Source organism: Ambystoma mexicanum, chromosome 2p (assembly GCF_040938575.1).
Source record: "Ambystoma mexicanum isolate Mex_15411 chromosome 2p, UKY_AmexF1_1, whole genome shotgun sequence".
Classification (NCBI taxonomy): Eukaryota; Metazoa; Chordata; class Amphibia; order Caudata; family Ambystomatidae; genus Ambystoma; species Ambystoma mexicanum.
The window spans coordinates 264,237,256-264,257,240 of NC_090923.1; the positions used below are offsets into that span (position 1 = coordinate 264,237,256).

The 19,985-nt window shown below is 46.1% G+C and overlaps 1 protein-coding gene across 5 annotated transcripts in view; it reads right to left on the reverse strand.

Moving 5' to 3' along the window:
• CHL1 (cell adhesion molecule L1 like) overlaps positions 1-19,985 on the reverse strand; it is a 780,691-nt gene that overhangs the window by 553,174 nt on the left and 207,532 nt on the right. For all 5 annotated transcript variants that reach the window (XM_069643529.1, XM_069643531.1, XM_069643532.1 and 2 more), the window contains exon 2: positions 12,712-12,772. In XM_069643529.1, the coding sequence (XP_069499630.1) occupies positions 12,712-12,772 (61 nt within the window). The remainder of the gene's footprint in view (positions 1-12,711; positions 12,773-19,985) is intronic.

The following is a 19,985-nucleotide window of genomic DNA, read 5'->3' on the forward strand; positions in this document are numbered from 1 at the left end:
ATCACAGCGTCAAGGTATTGTGCAATTGCTCTGTTCGCATTCTGTTTATTATTGTCAACTACAGTCCCCTAATGTAATACATGCTACTTACCCCTATCAGCGCCCCCTCCCACCTCCTACACCCTTCCTCCTCCCGCTTTTGCCGTGTTGTCACATCTGTTATGCCCTACAAAACACGCTGCCCAGTACAATCAGATATGTGTCTCCCAACCACTTCGACCAAGAGATTACACTCCTATGCCCCAGACACTGAAATGCTTTGCTGCCCACGGCAAACCACATCAGCTACATTTAGGGGGGCCATAACCTACATTTATTGGAACCTCTGTCCCCATATCCTGCAGTGTCACACCTCAACCGCCATGCAAGCTCATCAGGTGATAGACCACACATAGGCAAACAAAACTGCTTCACGAAGCACTGTGACACTGTTCCCAGAACACCACCACTAATGCCCCTGGACACAGTCCCCCCATGTAACTCCTCTCTTCAAGCATCATCTTCCCCCTTGCATGATCCAAGCATCGAATACACCACCTCAAGAAAATTCCAACTCGGATGGCATACTAAACTGCCTCACAGCCCTAGAACCGTGTTGCTGAGCACCCCACAATCCACTGACCTAAGAAATGCTTGCCTAGGAGCACACCCACGACTGTCTCACAGCCCTAAAACCGTGTTGCTGAGCACCCCGCAATCCAATGCCCTAAGAAATACTCACCTAGGAGTGCAAACAGTAACACCCTTGAAAGCAAGATCGAAGGTCTTTATTAAGGCTAACTGAGCCATCACCAAAAGATATACATCTTCCGTACTACTACAGGGTGCCTTAACTAACACAAGCTCCATTGCTGCACATGCCTGCGACATACACAATCTCGTCTCCTCCTTAGACCTCGACATTCTAATACCCACATAAACGTGGCTATATGCTGCTTCGGACCTGACCCTATATGTTTGTCTGCAACAAGGATACTCATTGTCTGTGCTGACATAGCCATTGCCAACATTGGAGGAGTAGCAATTCTAGCTAAATAGGCACTCTCCATTAGCAAACTGAGCTCCACCGGCTGACAACTGTGACTTCCTATCAATCAAACTGACCGTCTTTCCTTCGAGGAAAACCTCAAAGGCACCTTGGGCACCCACCTCAAACCCACCTCGAAATCCATCCTCTGACCACAATGACTCAGCAGCTGCATCTCTCCCCAACTCACCCAGTGCTCTTGGCTTTCTACAATGCACCAGCACCCCTACAAACAACTAGCAGTGGATCCTAGACTGGATTGCAGACCTTGATTGCCAAGTGGCCATCCTCTCCAACTCCCCCTGCCCATGATTTGTAAATGCGTCCTACAACTGTTACCACCTCTGTAACTAAGCTCTTGCAAGTAACAGTGAATCAATGCCTGTGGGTTGCTTGTGCGCTATATAAATGTAATAAATAAGTAAATGGTCAGATCACACCTTCCTTGACCATCCCCTTACACCCACTTTTGCACGCAGCTCCAGAAACCTCACTAAGGAACGCCACATCCCCCTACTCAGATCACACATACTTGAGCCCCCCTTCGACAAAGACCCTAACACACGTGCCAATTTGTATAACAAAATCCTTAACACTGCAGTTGACACTATTGCTCCGCTTAAACCACATAAACTCAAACTATAAGTGCACCGACACTCATGGTTCACACCAGAACTTCACACACTCTGCTCCAACAAATGCCTAGCAGATGTTAATTGGAAGAAATAACAGAAAAAAGAAAAACAGTTTTTATTCACAACAGCTGCCAAACACTACAAAAAAGCTATCTTTTTGGCCAAAGCCTCCACAAAAAATGCCTGCATTGCCAATGCCAAATTCAACACCAAAGAAATCTCCACTATACTTAAGGGGCTAGAAAACCCCACCAACCCACCTAACACCATATCCAAAGATGCCGCTTGGTGCACCAAAATTCAAGGTGCCATGCTCACATAAATTGATACCAAACAATCCTTATTAAAACTCTTGCAAGCCTTATTTACATACCCCAACCCCATACAAGGAACCCTCAATATCTCCCTATGTTCAACTTCACCAACGTCACTCAAGATTAAGTCATTAAGTCATTGCCCCATTCATCAACGCCACCCTCTCCTCTGGCATAGTCCCCAGCAGCCTCAAGGAAGCCTGGGTGTTCCCTCTTATCAAAAAACCTACACTAAACCCCACCATGACAACCAACTATCACCCAATGACAACAGTCCCATTCTTATAAAATATTCTGGACAGAGCAGCTTATCTGCAAATCCAACTACACCTAGAAGCCAACCACATCTTAGGTATACGCCAATCAGGATTCCGCCCAGGCCATGGGACAGAATCAGCATTACCCGACCTTAAAATTCAGTTTGATGAAATCAGAGCAGTAGGCAAACTAGCCCTCCTGCTTGATCTATCAGCAGCCTTCGACCTGGTGGATCACACAATTCTGAGCCAACACCTATTCACCTCTGTTAACTTCACACCTAAGGCCGCAATATGGATATCCTCTTTTCTAGGGGACAGATCCATGAGAGTTTTCTCTGAAAATGCCAACGTCCCACCCGCCCCTATCACTGTTGGGATACCTCAAGGAGCTGTGTATCCCCAACACTTTACAATATATTCACAATATCATTATTCACGCTCCTTGACTCTATTGGTATATCTTACACAAATGACGTGCCGATGACACTCAAATTATCCTACCTCTCTCTGGCAACTACCTCAAGGACTCCTCCACCCTCAATTCTGTCTATACGACCATCTAGGCATGGATGGCTACTCACTGGTTAATTCCTGAATGACAAAAGAACAGAGATACTTCTGTTGGGACCTAGTTCAGTGATCAAAAGACTGGAACCTGAATACTCCTCCTTTAAGATTGAAGGCATCCAGATTTGACTCTCACCCTTTGTGAAAACACTGGACGTATACTTAGACACATCTCTTTCGCTCAGATGTCTTGTCAGTGCCATTGCCTCCTCAGCGGCCTACATGACTAAACTAATCAACTCCTCTAGACCATTCCTCTCCCCAAACAGTTGTCTGACAATTTCTAGAAGCACCATCGGATCTAGGCTCGATTACTGTAATGCCCTTTTTGCAGGTACTTCTGACCACAACATACAAATGTTGCAGGTCATCCAAAACAATGCCCTCAGAGTAGCCTTGAACATTCCCAGAAGGGAACACATTACTGTAGCTCCAAAAAAGAAAAAACATCGGCTACCAGCTGCGAGCGTCTTCTCTTCAAACATTGTCCATCACGCATAGGTGCCTATCCAAGGATGCACCACCCTACCTGTCTCAAAAGTTCACTAAAGTCTCCTCCACCAAACCGACTAGAACATTATATGCCCACTGCATCATCTACACCAAATTTAAATGGGCTAAAGCTGGAGGCTCCAACTTCCTGGCCACTGGAGCCAAACACTGTAACTTGCTCCCACACACACTGCGAGCCGAGCACTCTTATTGGACTTTCAGAAAAGCTCTAAAAACATGGTTGCTCACCTAACATGATCATGATAACGATTGTTTCAAGACATCTGTTATGTTTTAAAATGTAAGTAACCTGTTATTAAGTAAGAGTAACTGGTTATGTAACAGCACCTTCATGCACCAGGGCTTAGTGTGCTATATAAATGTAAAAATAAATAAATAAATACAACATATTCATAATAAATAAGTCTTGCAGTGCCACAAAGGCCCCCTTAATTCCACTACCCATGGTTGGGCAGCCTTTTGAAATAATAGGCATGGACATTGTGGGTCCTTTGGATCCACAAACCAGCTCAGGGAACAGACACATATTGTTGGTGGTAGACCATGTACTAGGTATCCTGAGGCTGTCCCTCTGAGGAGCATCACTACCCCTGTGGTTGTAAACGCTCTGATTAGGATATTTGGTTTCCCCAAGGAAGTAATTTCTGACAGGGGAACACATGTCATATCAGCGTATATGAAGGCTATGTGGAAAGAGTGTGGTTATCTACTACTGGTTATCCACATTCTTCCATCCACAAAGAAACAGGCTTGTTGAGTGGTTCAACAAGATCCTGAAAGGCATGATCGGTGGCTTGGAAGAGCAGCTGAGGAGAAAATGTGATATTCTTCTGCCATGCCTTCTGTTTACCTACATGGAGGTGACAACTGTAAGAGGTCCCTTCAGTTCTAGGGAGAGAAGGATGGGAGGGCAACCTCTCATCCCCCACACGAGATGTGGTGGACTATGTACTTGGCCTTCAGTCCAGAATGGCAAAGTACATGGAACAGTCAACAAAGAATCTAAAGGTCAGTCAGGAGCTGATGAAGCACTGGCATGGCCAGAAGGCAACAGTGACAGTTCCTTCTACAGGCCAGTGGGTGTGGATTATGGAACCTGTCGAACCCAGTGCCCTTCAGGAAAAATGGACTGGGCCTTTCTGTGTGCTTGAAAAAGTCAGTATGGTAAATGATCTCATTGACGTGAAAGTACCTAAACAGATTTGCAAGGTCTTTCATGTCAATCGACTAGAGCCCATTATAGACTAAATGACTTGGTCATGGTGTTAGTGACAGATGGAGAGACTGAGGAGGAGACCGATCCCCTCCCAGACCCCCTGAACACTGAAGCCACAGATGGGTCAGTTGAAGGTGTCAGCCTTGCAGCAGACCTGTCAGAACAGCAACTGACAGACAGTCACTGTTTACTGGGACAGTTTTCCAGGCTGTTTTCGCTGACTCCAGGTTGGGCAGATTGGTGCACCCATGATGTGGACACTGGAGACAGTAAGCCAGTGAAGATCAGGATTTACTGGAAGTCCAATAAGGTCAGGGACACCATCAAGGGGGAAGTAACCAAGATGTTGTCCCTAGGAGTGACAGAGCCATCCCACAGACCCTGGGCTAGCCCAGTGGTACTGGTCATTAGAAAGACCAGTGCTGGGAAGTCTGAAGTCTGCTTTTGTATGGACTACAGTGGGCTCAATTCTGTCATGAAGACAGATGATCACCCCCTTCCTCAGGCAGATGAGCTCATTGACAAGCTTGCGCTGGCAAGTTCATGAGTACCTTTGACCTCACAGCTTGCTACTGCCAGATCATCCTGAAAGATTGAGCGAGAGAGAGGTCAGCATTCTCAGCCCCATACGGACATTATCAGTTCACTGTGATGCCCTTCTGATTGAGGAATGCCCCTGCCACTTTTCAGAGGATGGTTAACCAGTTTTTGTATGGACTGTACAACTTTAGTGTTGTCTATTTAGACGACATTGCTATATTCTGCCACACCTGGTAGTATCACTTATCCCACATGAAACAAGTGTTTCAGGCGCTGCAGGAGGAAGGTCTGACTATCATGGCCACAAAGTGCCAGATAGCACAGGGCAGAGTGAGTTACCTAGGCCACCTGGTCAGTTGAGGTAAGAAACAAAGTCTGGAAGCAAAAGTACAGGTTGCAAAGGATTGGGACGTCCCCACCACACAGACACAGATGAGATCCTGTCTAGATCTCACAGGGTACTACTGGTCATTCATCAAGGTTTATGAGACCATTGCTATACCCATGAATGGTGTAAACCACAGAAAATGCCTAAGAGTTGTAACTTGGACTCTCGTCAGTCAAACCTCCTTTCAGGATTTGAAAGATGGACTGTGCAGGGCCCCAGTTCTCAAAGTGCCAGACTATGGTCAGGAGTTCATTACCCAGAGAGATGCCTGCGATTTTGGCATTGGAGCAGTGTTAGCGCAGTTGAACTCTCAAGAGCAAGAGCAGCCTGTCTCCAACATTAGCAGGAGATTGACAAAAAGGGGAAGGAACTGGGCCATCATTGAAAAAGAACTTAGGCCAATATCAATGGTGTTTTTGTTATCTCAGAATTGTCCAGCCAATGAGTACATTTGGTCATTAGGGTTATCATTAGGTTTATGCCCGAATTTCCAGTAGACGTTGTTCATAGCGTTCAAGTGCCTTTATGAAAGCACGATCATTAAGGAAAGTTATATCCATGGAAATGGCCTGGTTTGTAGTGATGCGTATCTGACTATGCACAACTGGTCAAAAGGATAAAAGTGATTATGTGAACACGTGTTTTAATGTCATATTTCACATTCTTTTCAGTAACGTTAAAACCATGTTCATGGCATCAACAACAACAACATTTGATGTGAGGCAGTTGGCATGTGCTCCAATCAACGTTATGCAAATAATGCGCGATTTAAATGCCTCAATAAAATTGATTAATATATCAATCCATCCTGTCACACAAATAAGACCAGGGAGTGTATACATTGATCTGAACTGATCTGATTTTTTTTTTTACCACTGTTTACTGTGAATAACAAACTCAGAAAAACATCACCCTGAACTATATCTTCAGATGAAATATGCAAACCTAAAATTAACATTCTGCAGCCTAGACCTCATCTTATAGCCAGTTTGCAAGGGATGGAGAATTTGCTGCAGCAGAGGGTTTAAGTCCACACCTCTCAGCTTAACTGCTCTCCTATTGAATCGTACTGTTCCTTAAGTCCCACTCCTTTTCATTAGCATTCCGGTGACACGTCGACTCTGGTTAGGAGTCGTGTTGTTTCTTTTTCGAGTGCCTAGAATTATGAAGGGAATGAATAGTTCTTTATACGCCCATTTCGGGATCGTGTGGAAAACAGCTGATTAATTCAGTTTGATCCGACTGCATGCGTGCCTTGAAAGCTAGCATTCCTGGGAAGTTGGCATTACGCAAGAAGAATGTTTGACCCACACAAGCGATTTTTTAACAAGAGTACTTCAACATATAAAGCTACATTAATTGACATATGAGAAATAGATTGTTCATCAACCACATGTGTTTGCCTTTCTGTTTAACCATGACCCTCCTCGGAGGCTTCTGCCACAGCTCTTGTAACAATGACACTAAAATCATCCAACACGGCCCCCCATAAATTTTTGTCTTGAATATACTGAAAAAAAGCCAACATAAAGTGCCAATGCTTACGAGGATGGATTAAACATCTGGTTTGAGCCCTCTAACCCTGTGTATTTTAAACAGGACATCCCACCCAGCAGATGTTTGGCGACCAGATGAAGGGACCCCCTTGTTCTCCTATGGCGGCTGTCTGAACCAACACGGAGTGGTCTTCCTGAAAGACAGTCACTACATCCTCATGAAACTGAGCAACGAGCCGGGTAATGGCAGGTCATGCTCTGGGGAAATAGGGAAGATGACTGGGGCATACCATCAACTGTGTAGTGCTTAATTTGAAACTTGTGCTAATCCAGCCATGTCTAAGAGTGTTGTTTATCTTGGCGCCAAACTATGCTCAGTAACCAACACACCACTAGTTCACCATCAGGGAGAAAAGGGTAGAGTTCCCATTCACATGCCTCGGTATGAGCTGGACACATGAGCTGGACAATGATTTGAAAAAGTATATGAGGAAAGGGGTCCACGCCAGTCCCAGCTTCTAAAGCTGCAGGTGAAGTGGGAACCTATAAACAGTCCTAGCAAACACTTACAACAGGTACAGAGACTAGGCCCAGCACTTCACACAAAAAAGTAGTAATGTGACTGACCTAGTTGGAACAATAGGATGGCCGTCCAGTGCATCGCTGGTGTTAGTGGGATTAATGATATCATTGGCAAGTGTCCTGACCCCTTAGCAGAGGTATGTACGTGTCCAAGGGGTCACGACTACACTTCACATCCATAAACAGATCTCAAGTTCAGGGAGAACTGGCTGCCGTGTCCCCTCTGGCCGAGCGAGAGCCATTGTTCTCTTATGAGCTCTGGTAGCTAGAGTACAGATTAAGGACTACACTCTGACATGGAAAAAGCCTCCACATAGCATCCGATCAACCTTCCAAGGCCAATGAATTGATGACCTTTGTACTGATGGATCGATTGGAACCCCAAAAGAAGTCATATGCTGAATCCAGGTAATATTATGATAACCTGTGCATGCATCAGAACCTTTGGTCGCAAATCTCCTCACCTGAACCTTATTAGGGGAAATGCTTTCCACGGGCCATGATTCATCCTACAGTCCAAAAGGGCAAGTGAGTAAAAATGAAACTAGCTCCCCGACCACGCCTCTACAAACGCCAGATCAAAGAATAGATGCAATATGTTGATGGCCAGTGTGCATCCTTCATGTGCCCATACACTCCTTAGGCACATGATACGATATGGTATTTATGATATGGCATTTATAACGCACCTATACACAGGTGTTTCATGCACCAGTGATACCTAGATATCAGCTTGGTGGAGGAGTGAGGCCAATAATATGCAATGCTGAGAGTGCCGGTGTGCCCGCAAAATGGCAGGCGTTTGACCCTTGACCCCAGGTTGCCCCCACGACCTGAAATTAGGGAAGTCATTGATTAATTTCACAAGTGTCTCAATGTGGCGCGTGTTCGGCGATACAACGTGAACATATACATGATTGAATATGTGTGTGCATTTTCACGCGCATCTGCTCGTTTGGGTAGTTTGCGAAAATCCACACAATTAGAATGTCTGAAACATTTACGAACACGTTTTTGGAAAATGTTTAGTAGTTACCGTTGTTGATTAACGGTTCTGCATGTCTAGCAAGTTTGGTGGAGGCACAATCAGAGAGATCTGAAAAAGGCTCAACGTAGACTTGTGAGTTATTATCGTGAGAGCGATGGGATCAAGTGGGGTTTACAGGGTCACATCAGTCCTTTTTGTGGTGGGGGGATGTCTGGACGGTCTGTTGATCCCTAGCTCCCCCCGCAGACCCCCCAGAATCTGTATATGTCACAGTCAGACCTGTAACTCTGCAACCCCCGGAGCGTTGCTTTCTCTCAGCAGCTGCTGCCCACTTCGCTCTCCCGCAGCCTCTCAGCCTCTCCTGTCATTAAATATTTGCTCCCTCGCAAACTTTTCACTGGGGTCCTGCGGGAGCCTGTCGTCGGTCTTCAGAGCCGGTACATCTGCCGGGATGGCATTCTTAGATTTGAAATGCTCCCCCCCACCCCCCTTAATAAAAGAGCTGACAGCACAGTCTGCGTCTGGACGCACCGCTGCTGCTAAGAAGCACATTATATTATCTCCAGCAGGCTGTTATTCACTGCGAGGTTACCAAGGCAACCAGTGCAGCCCTTCCACAATGCTCATCTATGCTGATTCAATAAAAGAGATCTCCTGCGAGACTTCAGGCGGCATTTCGAGGCCACGCAGACCCCGTGCCGTTGCGGTATGTTGACCCGCTGCCTATTTTATTTTGGATATTTATTCAGCATTAACCGGTTTTCGGGGAGCAGAGGGGTTTTGTACATCAGTAGTGGTTATTGCCATACATTATCAATGGTTAAGTAGTGGGAGTGAAGAGTGCCGGCACCAGTGAATGTATTTCTCTAGTACACGTTTAGGGAAGCAGGGGCTATTTCATATTTACAGTTAATGGGAACATGTAACAGTGCTGGAAGGAGTTCCGGGGGTACAAGGAGGTATGATATGATTAGTTATTTATAACGCACTTAATACTCAGAGGTTTCTAAGCGCCGACCTGGGGATCGAACCTGTGTTGCTCCCTGTCGTCTTGCTTCCAAGGCGAGCACTTTGCCCCTGAGCTCAGATATGATATGATATGATAGGTTATTTATAACGTGCTTAATACCCAGAGGTTTCTAAGCGAGGATACAGATCCAGCGGTGCACGAAAAAATTGAGGTAATGCATTGGTAAACTCACCATCATACTACAACTTTGGTGGTAAGGTGGAGGATTTAACTCTGGAGATAAATCCTTCACCTTAACACCAGCAGACAACAAATTCAGAAGAAAGCCCACTGGCAGTAATTCTGCCAAAATCCCTATGGAGTCCAATGATCACCAATAAAAGGAGACATAAACCACCTACCACCACTTGCCTCTCATGTGAAATCCGTGGGATCAAGCGGAGATAAAGGTAAATCTGTTTGGTGGTATTTTAGTGGATTGACAACTAAAATACCACCAAACTTGTAATGGGGTCCAATTCATGTGGATTTCTCGACATGACATATGCAGACATTCTTGAAATTGACTTCTGTTAATGTCAAGCTGTTGTTTTCTCATGATTAAGTACAATATGCACTAGAGGCCATTACCACACACAGTTATTCCATCCAGAAAGCTACAAAATCTATGATGTGGGATTATGTTGTATTCCCTTCAACATAAATATTTAGAAAATGTCTGAAGAGCAGCTCTTCAAGGAGTATGTCACATATAGGTGATCTGTGGAAAGACAATGACACAGACTGGTCCAACTTCCACAGTTTCTAAACTTCTGTATGTTCTCTCTCCATACACGCCCAGGTAATACGGGACACTCAGGTGGAACACTGCCCCACTACACGGCTTTAAAGCAAACAGAAATGCTCAGCAACAATGTTGCGACCGAAATAACCCATTCATAAATGGTCAAGGAATTATATGAGATTTGGAAAAAATTAACAAAAATGACGAGACGTACCATAGAACATTTTGGCAAATCTCAGCAAAAAGCAACAATAGGCGCTCCACCCCAAAATGTTGTATTTGAGCCTTGAAAAAGACCTCACGGGCGAAACACGTGTCGGCTCGGGTTAGATGCAAACCTAACAACCTAAATACTTTGATACTACTGACAATTATTTTCTATTATTTGGCAATGAAGAAGTGATTGCGCATCTGCACTGCAACCAAATCCTTTAACCCTGCAATGTGTGTGTGACCTGGGCCATGGTCACAGTGGTTGCTTCCATGCATCTTTGAATAATCCGGCTTTCGTATAAATATATAGAACTATTACAACCAGTGCCGAACCGGATGTGTCCATATGCCCCCCATAGACGACTATATACAACGCTATAACTACAATGATACATGCATCTGATATTAACCATTAGACATGAGAATGCCCATGTCTAACATTAAAATGCAAATCAAATTTTTGTAAAGTTGACACTTTCAGTATAATCCCAATACTCATTATGAGCAGGTCTAGGAGCATAGTAATTATATTCAAGAAATAATTAAATCGAAAAAAGTACAACAACGGAATAATTATATAACCATACATCATATGTGCTTTTTTAAAACAAGGTCACTTTCCTTGTTTGCACATTCCCCGTGCATTTTTTTTTTAGCCTTGGCAGTTTTTGACAAATTATGTTTTTCTTAATTTATGTTGTGTGTTTTGGGGGTAGTGGGTGGGGGAGGGTGGGTGCCAGGGTGAGGTGGATGGTTTGATGGGGATTGAGGGGCGAACGCCCCATTAAAAAAAGTCGAAAACAACCATGAGGAAAGCTGCGCAAGCAATGTGCAAACGAGAAAAGTGACATCTTTAAAAATTCGCACAGCCGAATATATTAGAGGAATAATTAAATGCAGTCCATTGTGAGATAGTTCAAAGAAACATGACTAAGGCAACATGATTGTGGCATGCATTTTTCCTTCAAATCAACTAAATAAGGCGTGGCTATACAGCTACAGAAATGACAGCAGATATGCAGTAAGAAACCAGAGAAATGACAACAATCGCTATGAGGATTAGACTTTGTGAGATTCTCTGAAGTTATACGAGGAGGTAACGAGGAAGATCGCAGACTACCGAGCTAAAGCAAAAGAAGAACATTCTTAAACCAGATACACCAAACAATATCTTCCTTCTTCATACCAATTACAAAGCCATATGCGATTGCAAAGTCCTCTAGTATAGACACATTAGAGGCATGAATCATGTAACAATGAAATGACAGAATGGATAAAGCAGGAAATCCCATGTCAGATGCCTCAGGGGCTATATCACTGATCCCGGCCATATTAAATTCAGATGGTAAACGTGGCCTGTCAATTTGGACTTTAGGCGAATCACTGAAGCAGGAAGGGTGCGTAGAAGTATGATTGAACCATCCGGGGTTAATAGACATGCCAGAGAGACTTCTATTAAATGCTCAAGGAAAACATGTGTAAAGAAAGATTTAAAGACAGCCACTCAAATGAATCCTCTAATCCTTTCCTCCCAAGAATGACCTAAATATCTAACGTCAGCCTTTAGGCATCATGGCCGAGCAGAATTGATGAGGCTAAAGTCATGGGTATGGTTTTGACTGGTGGGGAAAAGCCCTAAAACAGCTGAAATGGTAAGATTGTTGCTATCTGCTTCAATGACAATGGACACCTGGAGGCAGAGGCGTTGCTAGGGGGGGGGTGCGGGGGGCTGTGGAGAATATAGCCCCAGGTCCTTTGGTTGTAGCCCTGGATAGAAGCTCAGGGGTTACAACCAAAAACGCTCGCTAGCCCCAGTCTCAAAATTATCATAGCCCTGCATCTTTTCCAGGCCTAGCAACACCCCTACCTGGAGGCATTATGGATTATGCCCAAAACATGTTTTGGATAATCTTATTTAACAAGACAAGGCCAATGCTGGATTTAAAACAAATATGCATTTTCAGGTTGAGGAATTATCCTTTTCAATGGGGGCGGGTGGTAATTATCAGTTCTTCCAAGTGCTCATAATAGAATCTTTGATGCAGGAAAACAATAATTATTAATGTTAAGAAACAAAAACTGCACTATGTGTGGTAACAGCAGTAGGGATGGTGTCAATAGAGGTGGTAGAACCATAGAATGAGATACACTCAACAGTATGGATAAATGAGGCAATAATAAAATGGATGGCTCTTTGTTGTGCAATAAAACAACGTACCTCTTTCTTTCCAATTCGTTTCTTGTGTTTGCTTGAAGTGTACAGTCCACGTTTTGAAATACTACAAAAAAGAAACATTTAGATGAGTTTAATTTTAAGTCAGTCGTGGTAAACATTGCACACAGTTTAAGCCTCATTGCAAGAATTATAGCATCTGTAAAACAATGGCTGATAACAGAATTACTGCCGTTTTCACAACTCATCAATAAATACGAGGTTGGATGTAAGCTGAAGGAATTATTATCCATTTCATGGAGAAATTTGCACCACAAACATGGCAGAATTCTTGCTGCCGGAATCACCACCTGCATCAATTTATTCAATGGAACTACATCATTGGAAATAACAAAAAGGGGACATTTGGAGGATGTTCCTCCTATTACTATGCACATAATGGCATTGTATTTTGTCTCTATTAGCATGAATGCTATCAAACACAAAATGAGGCGCATATCTACCGGCTGCTAGGACACAAAATAGGCAACTCACTACTGGGCACATAACCTAAAAATCTCCAAAACAAATCAATGGACACTATGTGATGAAATGTCTACTGAACTTCAGGAGAATAGGAATGAGTAGTGGCCAAACTGCATTCGCAGGAACACACCAAATCAATAGTCATCACATGCATAAAGGTGATACAGGGACCACCCAACATATATACATTCTCCACCTCTTCTGGCAGTGCAAGCCAAGGGCTGGCTATATCTCCCGGAGGGGAAGGAGCTGATAAAAGAAGCAACCTAAACAGCTTTATTACAACAGTTCCAAAATACAGCAATCTCCAATCAAATATACTTTGTAGAAAAAAGGAAGAGAAGGGGGTATAAAAATTACTATGGTAACTACGGTTCCAAAAAGTGGACCATTGGGCAGGGATTGTACAAAACAGTTTTCGTTTCTTGCCTTTGAGGTCTCAACAGCGCTGAGCTGGGATTCCATGAGCATCCTGCATGGAAGGTTCAGCATTGGGTTGGTAAACTCTTAAACTGAATCAAAACAAGGGGTGCAGTCCAACCAGCAACAATACATGGCACAAAGAAGCTTGGGACGGGCAGACAGTGTCACTAGCAAGCGGGACAATGTAAATATCAGGGCACAGAGCTGTTTGTTGACCTCTGGGTTTCTGGAAAGCCAAATCCATGGTCACCAGGGACAAAGTGGGTGCTTAATTATGCACTTTAACTCTAGAATGATGTCTGGCACCTACAGGGGGACGATCACATCCAGTGAGCAGGATCCTGGTTCTAGTGAACAGCCAGCAGGCAGGACTTGGTCCAACAGCATTAGGGACAAAGTGGGTGCTTAATTATGCACTTTAACTCTAGAATGATGTCTGGCACCTACAGGGGGACGATCACATCCAGTGAGCAGGATCCTGGTTCTAGTAAACAGCCAGCAGGCAGGACTTGGTCCAACAGCATTGTCACCCTCTCTGTTCCATAGGGACGGTTAAGGGGAAGAGCTCTACTCTGCCTTAGAAGCTTCTTCCTTCACCTCTATGACAGAGGACTTTGGAATATCCTGTATCTCCAACAGATTTCTTGATAAATCTTTCTGCTTTCAGATTCCAAATATGAATCAAAGAAGGAGAGGATTTCCTCTTCTGATAAAAGCAAAACGTCACAGGAAATTGGTCCAAAGTGATCTTGCTATAAAAGGTTCAAGCCAGGCTGTTATATCACGCCTGCTTTGCCTTTTGAGATCATATCTTAGGACCCAATTCAAGCAATATTTGCCAGGTTCAAAGTGAATTTGCACTGACACCGACACAAACCCTGATTCAGGAAAGGTGCAAAGTGTATTTTTGCTTTGCAAAGTCTGTGCAAAGTCAGCGAATAGTCATTTTTGCAGTACAAAAGGACTTTTCCCCAGACTTTGCACGGCAAAAATACACTTTGTACAGTTCCATGAATCAAGGTTTGTGTTGGCAGTGCAATCTCACTTTTCAGCAGTGCAAATTCACTTTGAACCGGGCAAATATTCCATGAATCAGGCCCTTTGTGCTTTGGCAAGCAGGAAATGGTGAGGACAGGAAGTAATAGAGACCCCTAACAGAAACGAAAGTGGTGGAACACCTCTCTCACCCCACTTCTCCCTTCTGGCTACTCTTACGCAATCCTCTTCCCATGCCTGTTGACTTCAAAGGGATTCCAGTGGTCAGCAGCCTGTTTTGAGTTTGACATTGTTAATTCAGTGCTGCCTTTGAAGTCACGGAATCTCTTGTTGAGGGCTCATGTGCCCTAGAGGAGGGTGTTACCCCATCTGCAGGAGAATCAAAAGACATATGCCTGGGTATTGTCCCACATAGCAGCTGTGGAGCCGGTCAGTTTGTAAGAAAAGATCCAATAGTTAAAAAAGCCAACTCTGACTGCAGGAACTTGGTGTTCCAGCAGCAGCCACAAATGTACATGTGACCTTTGAACCTGCCCTATTCCACTGTACGACCAGTGCTGAGTTATCCAGGATGCTGCTGCAGCAAAGGCACATGGCTGCACTATAATTTTGGCATGGAGCAATTATGAAAACAGAGCTGATCATGTGGTCTGCCTTTCAGAAACAGAATAACACACACCACATGCTATGTAATAAAATATGCCAAGGCATTCACACCCTGATGGCAATCCGTCAAACACATAAATACACACTGTTCTTATAAAAACCTCTGTTCATTTTAAAAGCAAGGCAAATCTAGAAGGGAAAAAAGTACAACTATTTAAAATAGCTGTATTTTAGGTTAAACAAATTAAAATTTTCAACTTTAGTTGTTCTTGGTGATGTGTTTTAGTACTGAGCATTCCTCATGATGTTGCAACGAGTGGTGGCAGGTCTTCCACTGGTCTAGTGTTTTATTTGGACTAGGCATTGAGGGGGGAGAAGACTCCCCGCCTACCTGGTGCTTTCCAGGTTGCCTCTCTTTTCCCCATTTAGCAAGCCTCGCACACCTGGTGCCTTATTGGTTACTGCTCTTTTTCTCTACTTAAGGAGCCCTTAGCCTCTTTTCCTTTGCAGATGCTGAGCAAGGGAAAGTGGATCTAGGTCACCTGGCGTAAGCCCCGTCCACCTGATGCCTTCCAGGTTGCCACTCTTTTTCCCCACTTAGCAAGCCCCGCCCACCTGGTTCCTTCCTGGTTGCCACTCTTTTTCCCTACTTAAGGCGCCCACCAGCCTCTTTTCCTTTACAGATGGGGAGCAGGTGCAAGTATATCTAGGTCACCTGGCCTACCCCCAGCCACCTGGTGCCTACCAGCATGCCGCTCTTTTTCCCCAATTATCAAGCTCCACCCACCTGGTGCCTTCCTGGTTGCCGCTCTTTTTCCCTACTTAAGGAGCCCTCCAGCCTCTTTTTCTTTGCAGATGAAGGAGCAGGTGCAAGTGGATCTCGGTCACCTGGACTAAGTCCCGCCCACCTGGCGCCTTCCAGGTTGCTGCTCTTTTTCCCACTTAGCAAGCCCTGACCACCTGGTGGCTTCCTGGTTATCACTTGTTTTCCCTACTTAAGGGGCCTCCAGCCTCTTTTCCTTTGCAGATGGGGTGCCGGTGCAAGTAGATCTAGGTCACATGGCATAAGCACCACCCACCTTTTTAATCCTGCGCCTTCCTTCCTGCTCGTAACTGTTAGATCAAGGGCATCTATCACCCGGGTGTCCGAAGCGAAGCGCAGATGAAGAAAATGGCAATTCCTGTTTGGACCTGTTCGGACCCAGGGCCCGAACCCCTACTCAGACAGCCGGTAAGCATGCACTAACATGTGTTTACTCCCTCTGTCCCCAGAGGCCATCCCCACCCCCTCTGGTCCCCCCATGATGTTTCCTTGTGCCCCCCCCACCCTTCTTGCACACAGGTGTTGCCTGTTTTGCTTGATTCTTCTACCCTTCTTGACCTCCCTGCCCCTCCAGCCTACTTCTGCAGCAGTCTGTCCTGATACATTATGGTTTGTCCATCACTGTCTTGTGGCCAATGCTGGACTTGACTTTTATGGACTTAATTGTTTTACAGTGTATCTCCCTTTCTCAAATCTCATGCTGGACTTCCTTTGCATCTTGTACTAATGGTGGCCCTGATTCATGCTGTTCCCATCTTCATCTTGTATCCTGGCTTGCAACATGATTTGTTACTACTGACTGCTGCAATTGTATTCACTCTCCCCTCTTGCTTCTTCACTCTTTTAACTGCCTACTCTCTGTTCTCTCCTCATCTCCCTTTCTCCCTTGTCCTATCTTCTCTCCTCCTCCCCTTACTTTCTTTTATGCACTTACTCTATCAGAATTGTCCCTGAACCTAGTATGATAGCAAGCTCATCTCTCTCCTCCCTCTCCTCTTACTCCCCCCTCCAGCACTATCTGTAATGTCGTCAGGCCTAGTACGATAGTCCCTTGTTTTGTTCCTCCCTTCTATTTCAGCACCCCTCGCCCTCACCTTTTGTTTTTCTCCGGCTCTACCAGAAATGTCATCATGGCCTAGCACAGTAGTCGTGTTTCTATGTCTTCGCACTTGCACTGAAATATCGACAGGCCAAGTACGATAGTTAATTTCACATCCTTACTGTACATGGCCTGTAAGAATGTCCTTGTATTTTCCCTTGTTCCTGCCCTTGCCTTGAAGCGATTTGAAACACATTGGCCCTCATTACTACCCTGGCGGAAAGTGACTGACCGGACTGCCACAGCGTAAATAGCGTTTCCGCCATTGCACGAAGGAGCAAAGTGCGGCCCATTCCGACCCATCGGGCACGAGCACCAAGGCATGGCAGAAGTGCAAAGTCCGCGATGGCGGAAATGACCCCAAAACGGCCCACACCGCCGCCGTACGGCGCCCTAGGTGCAATACCGCCACCCATCACAGCGGACACCGCAGTGTGCGCCTACCGGAAAGTACGGTGACCGTAAATATACAGAAACGGAAGTAAAAACATGGGCGCGGAACGGGAAACATCCCGCCGTACACCTATAAAACCACAAAAACCACACAACCACTAAAAACACTACCCCGAGACACACCCCAACCCGTCATTCACCCTAGCGAAACCAAGAAAAATGGGAAAAGTAGCGAAGAAAGCGTGCGACCGCAAGCGGCAGGTCCACTTCTCCCGTGAGGAACTCACCGTGCTAACAGAGACCCTCCAGGAGAATGCTGCCATCGTCTTCTCCACGCAAATGACCAGGACGGCACTTGCGAACAAGAAGGCCATATGGGCTCTGGTGGCACAGCGGGTAAGTGCGGTGGGGACCGCACCCCGCAACCCACAGCAATGCAGAAAGCGATGGGACGACCTGCGGATACGCGTCCGCAGCATACTCTCTGCCAACCGCAACATTGCCACAGCCACCGGGGGAGGTCCTGAATCACCCATCAAGTTGACCCCCTGGGAAGAAATCTGTGCCTCCACCATCGGAATGGAGAGCATAGAGGGAGTCGGAGGGATGGAGAAAGGAGTGCAGACATTCGAAGATTCAGGTAGGTGGGCCAGATAAAACAATGCTAAATCCACAATGTCCAATCATGTGAAGTACCATGTGTCCACATAGTGCAACAGAAACACATGTCCAGGAGAACGTCCACACACATCGCCCTGATAGCGCACTTTAAAACTCACAATAAATACATAAATAATTAAAAACCCCTAAAACACCCACTACACGTGCAGCAGGCACACCCTTACTGCAGGCTGCCAAACAACTGCACCCTCACTCCACACACAAATGAAAGCACCTCCAAGGCCCCGACCCAAATCACCCTCAGGTACCACCCCAATGCATGTGATACAATGCCATTCCAATACCCACAGACCCATTAATAACCCTCGCCCTCCTTTACTCCACCACAGGGTCCGATCCAAACGACGAGCATCAGGACACCCCTACCAGCACACCTGCAAAGAGGGCCAAGACCAACGGCCAAAGACCCTCCACCTCAGCTGCACGCATCAAGACACGGCAGCTGCACACATCAGGTGGCAGCACAGAGGAGGGAACATCAACAGGCACCCCAGCAGCCAGCATGCCCACAACACCACCACCACAGGTCCCCCCAACGGATGCCACAGAAGGCACTGCCTCTGGTGGCAGCAGCACCATAGGTGACACCCCATTGATGGCAGCATGCTCCGACACAGAAGACGGGGATGTCGAAGTCAGATCCATCCATGACCTGTCCCATTCCCCCTGTCTGTCCCATCCCGTACAACATGAGGATACCACGCAGGGGCACCCACAAGACGACGACTGGCCATCCCCCACAAGCCCTGTGGCAAGGCAACATGAGGTCAACAGCCCCTCTGTGACACCCCCGCAAATGGCCATGGCCCAGCAGAGGCAACAGTCCCTCGACCAGTTAATCGTGCAACAGCAGCAACTGGCCACGCTCCTCAAGGACCATGCCGATGAATGTGGGCGCACTAAGGCAGACCTAGAAACATCAACTGAGACACTCAGGGCAGAAATGGAGAGAAGTACAGAGACACTAAGGGCACAAATGGAGAGTAGCACCGAGAGCCTGAGAGTCCAAATGGAGAGAAGCACCGAGAGCCTGAGGGGGGAACTGCATGCGACGTCCAAAGACGTATGTGCCGAACTTGCCGCAGTGCGCCGTGTGCTCACTGAGCTCTCACAAACCCTTAGGGACATGCATGGACGTGAGCAGGCAGAGGCATCATCCGTTGCAAGTTCCGTCCAGGGCAGCCCCCAACGTAGATCTGGGAGGAACCTGCGCTCCACAGGCAGGGGTGCCCCTGATACCCGCAGAGGGGGCTTGCAATAGCGACAGCCCACTGACAATGAGCATCTTTGGACACTGGTGTTCGGGGGGGAGGTAGGAGGGTGGAGGGGGTGTGTTGGGCTCACTTGGGTGGCGGGTCGATAGGGTGTTCAACATGATATCACATATGCCATAAACAGTGCACGATCAACCAATGAGATGTGTGGACAATGATCTTTGTGTACTAGGCCATCATAGGCGTACAGTCCATATTGTGCATGTACCAGACACACACAGTGCCACGAGTCCCGTGTCCATGTATCAGCCACCAGGCGTGAGTGCTAGAAGCATGCATCAATGAGATGCAGACGAATGTCACGGGCCTCCGGTGCCTCGCAGACTCCTTGAGGTGCTGCCACATCCCCACCCTCATCATGACCATCATCAGGTGCTTGCAGTTCTGCGTCAGGGGGCATGGGCACATTTCTACGTACGCACATGTTGTGGAGCATGACACATGCCATGACCATCTTTGCAACCTTCTCATGGCGGTACAGGAGTGCCCCGCCAGACCT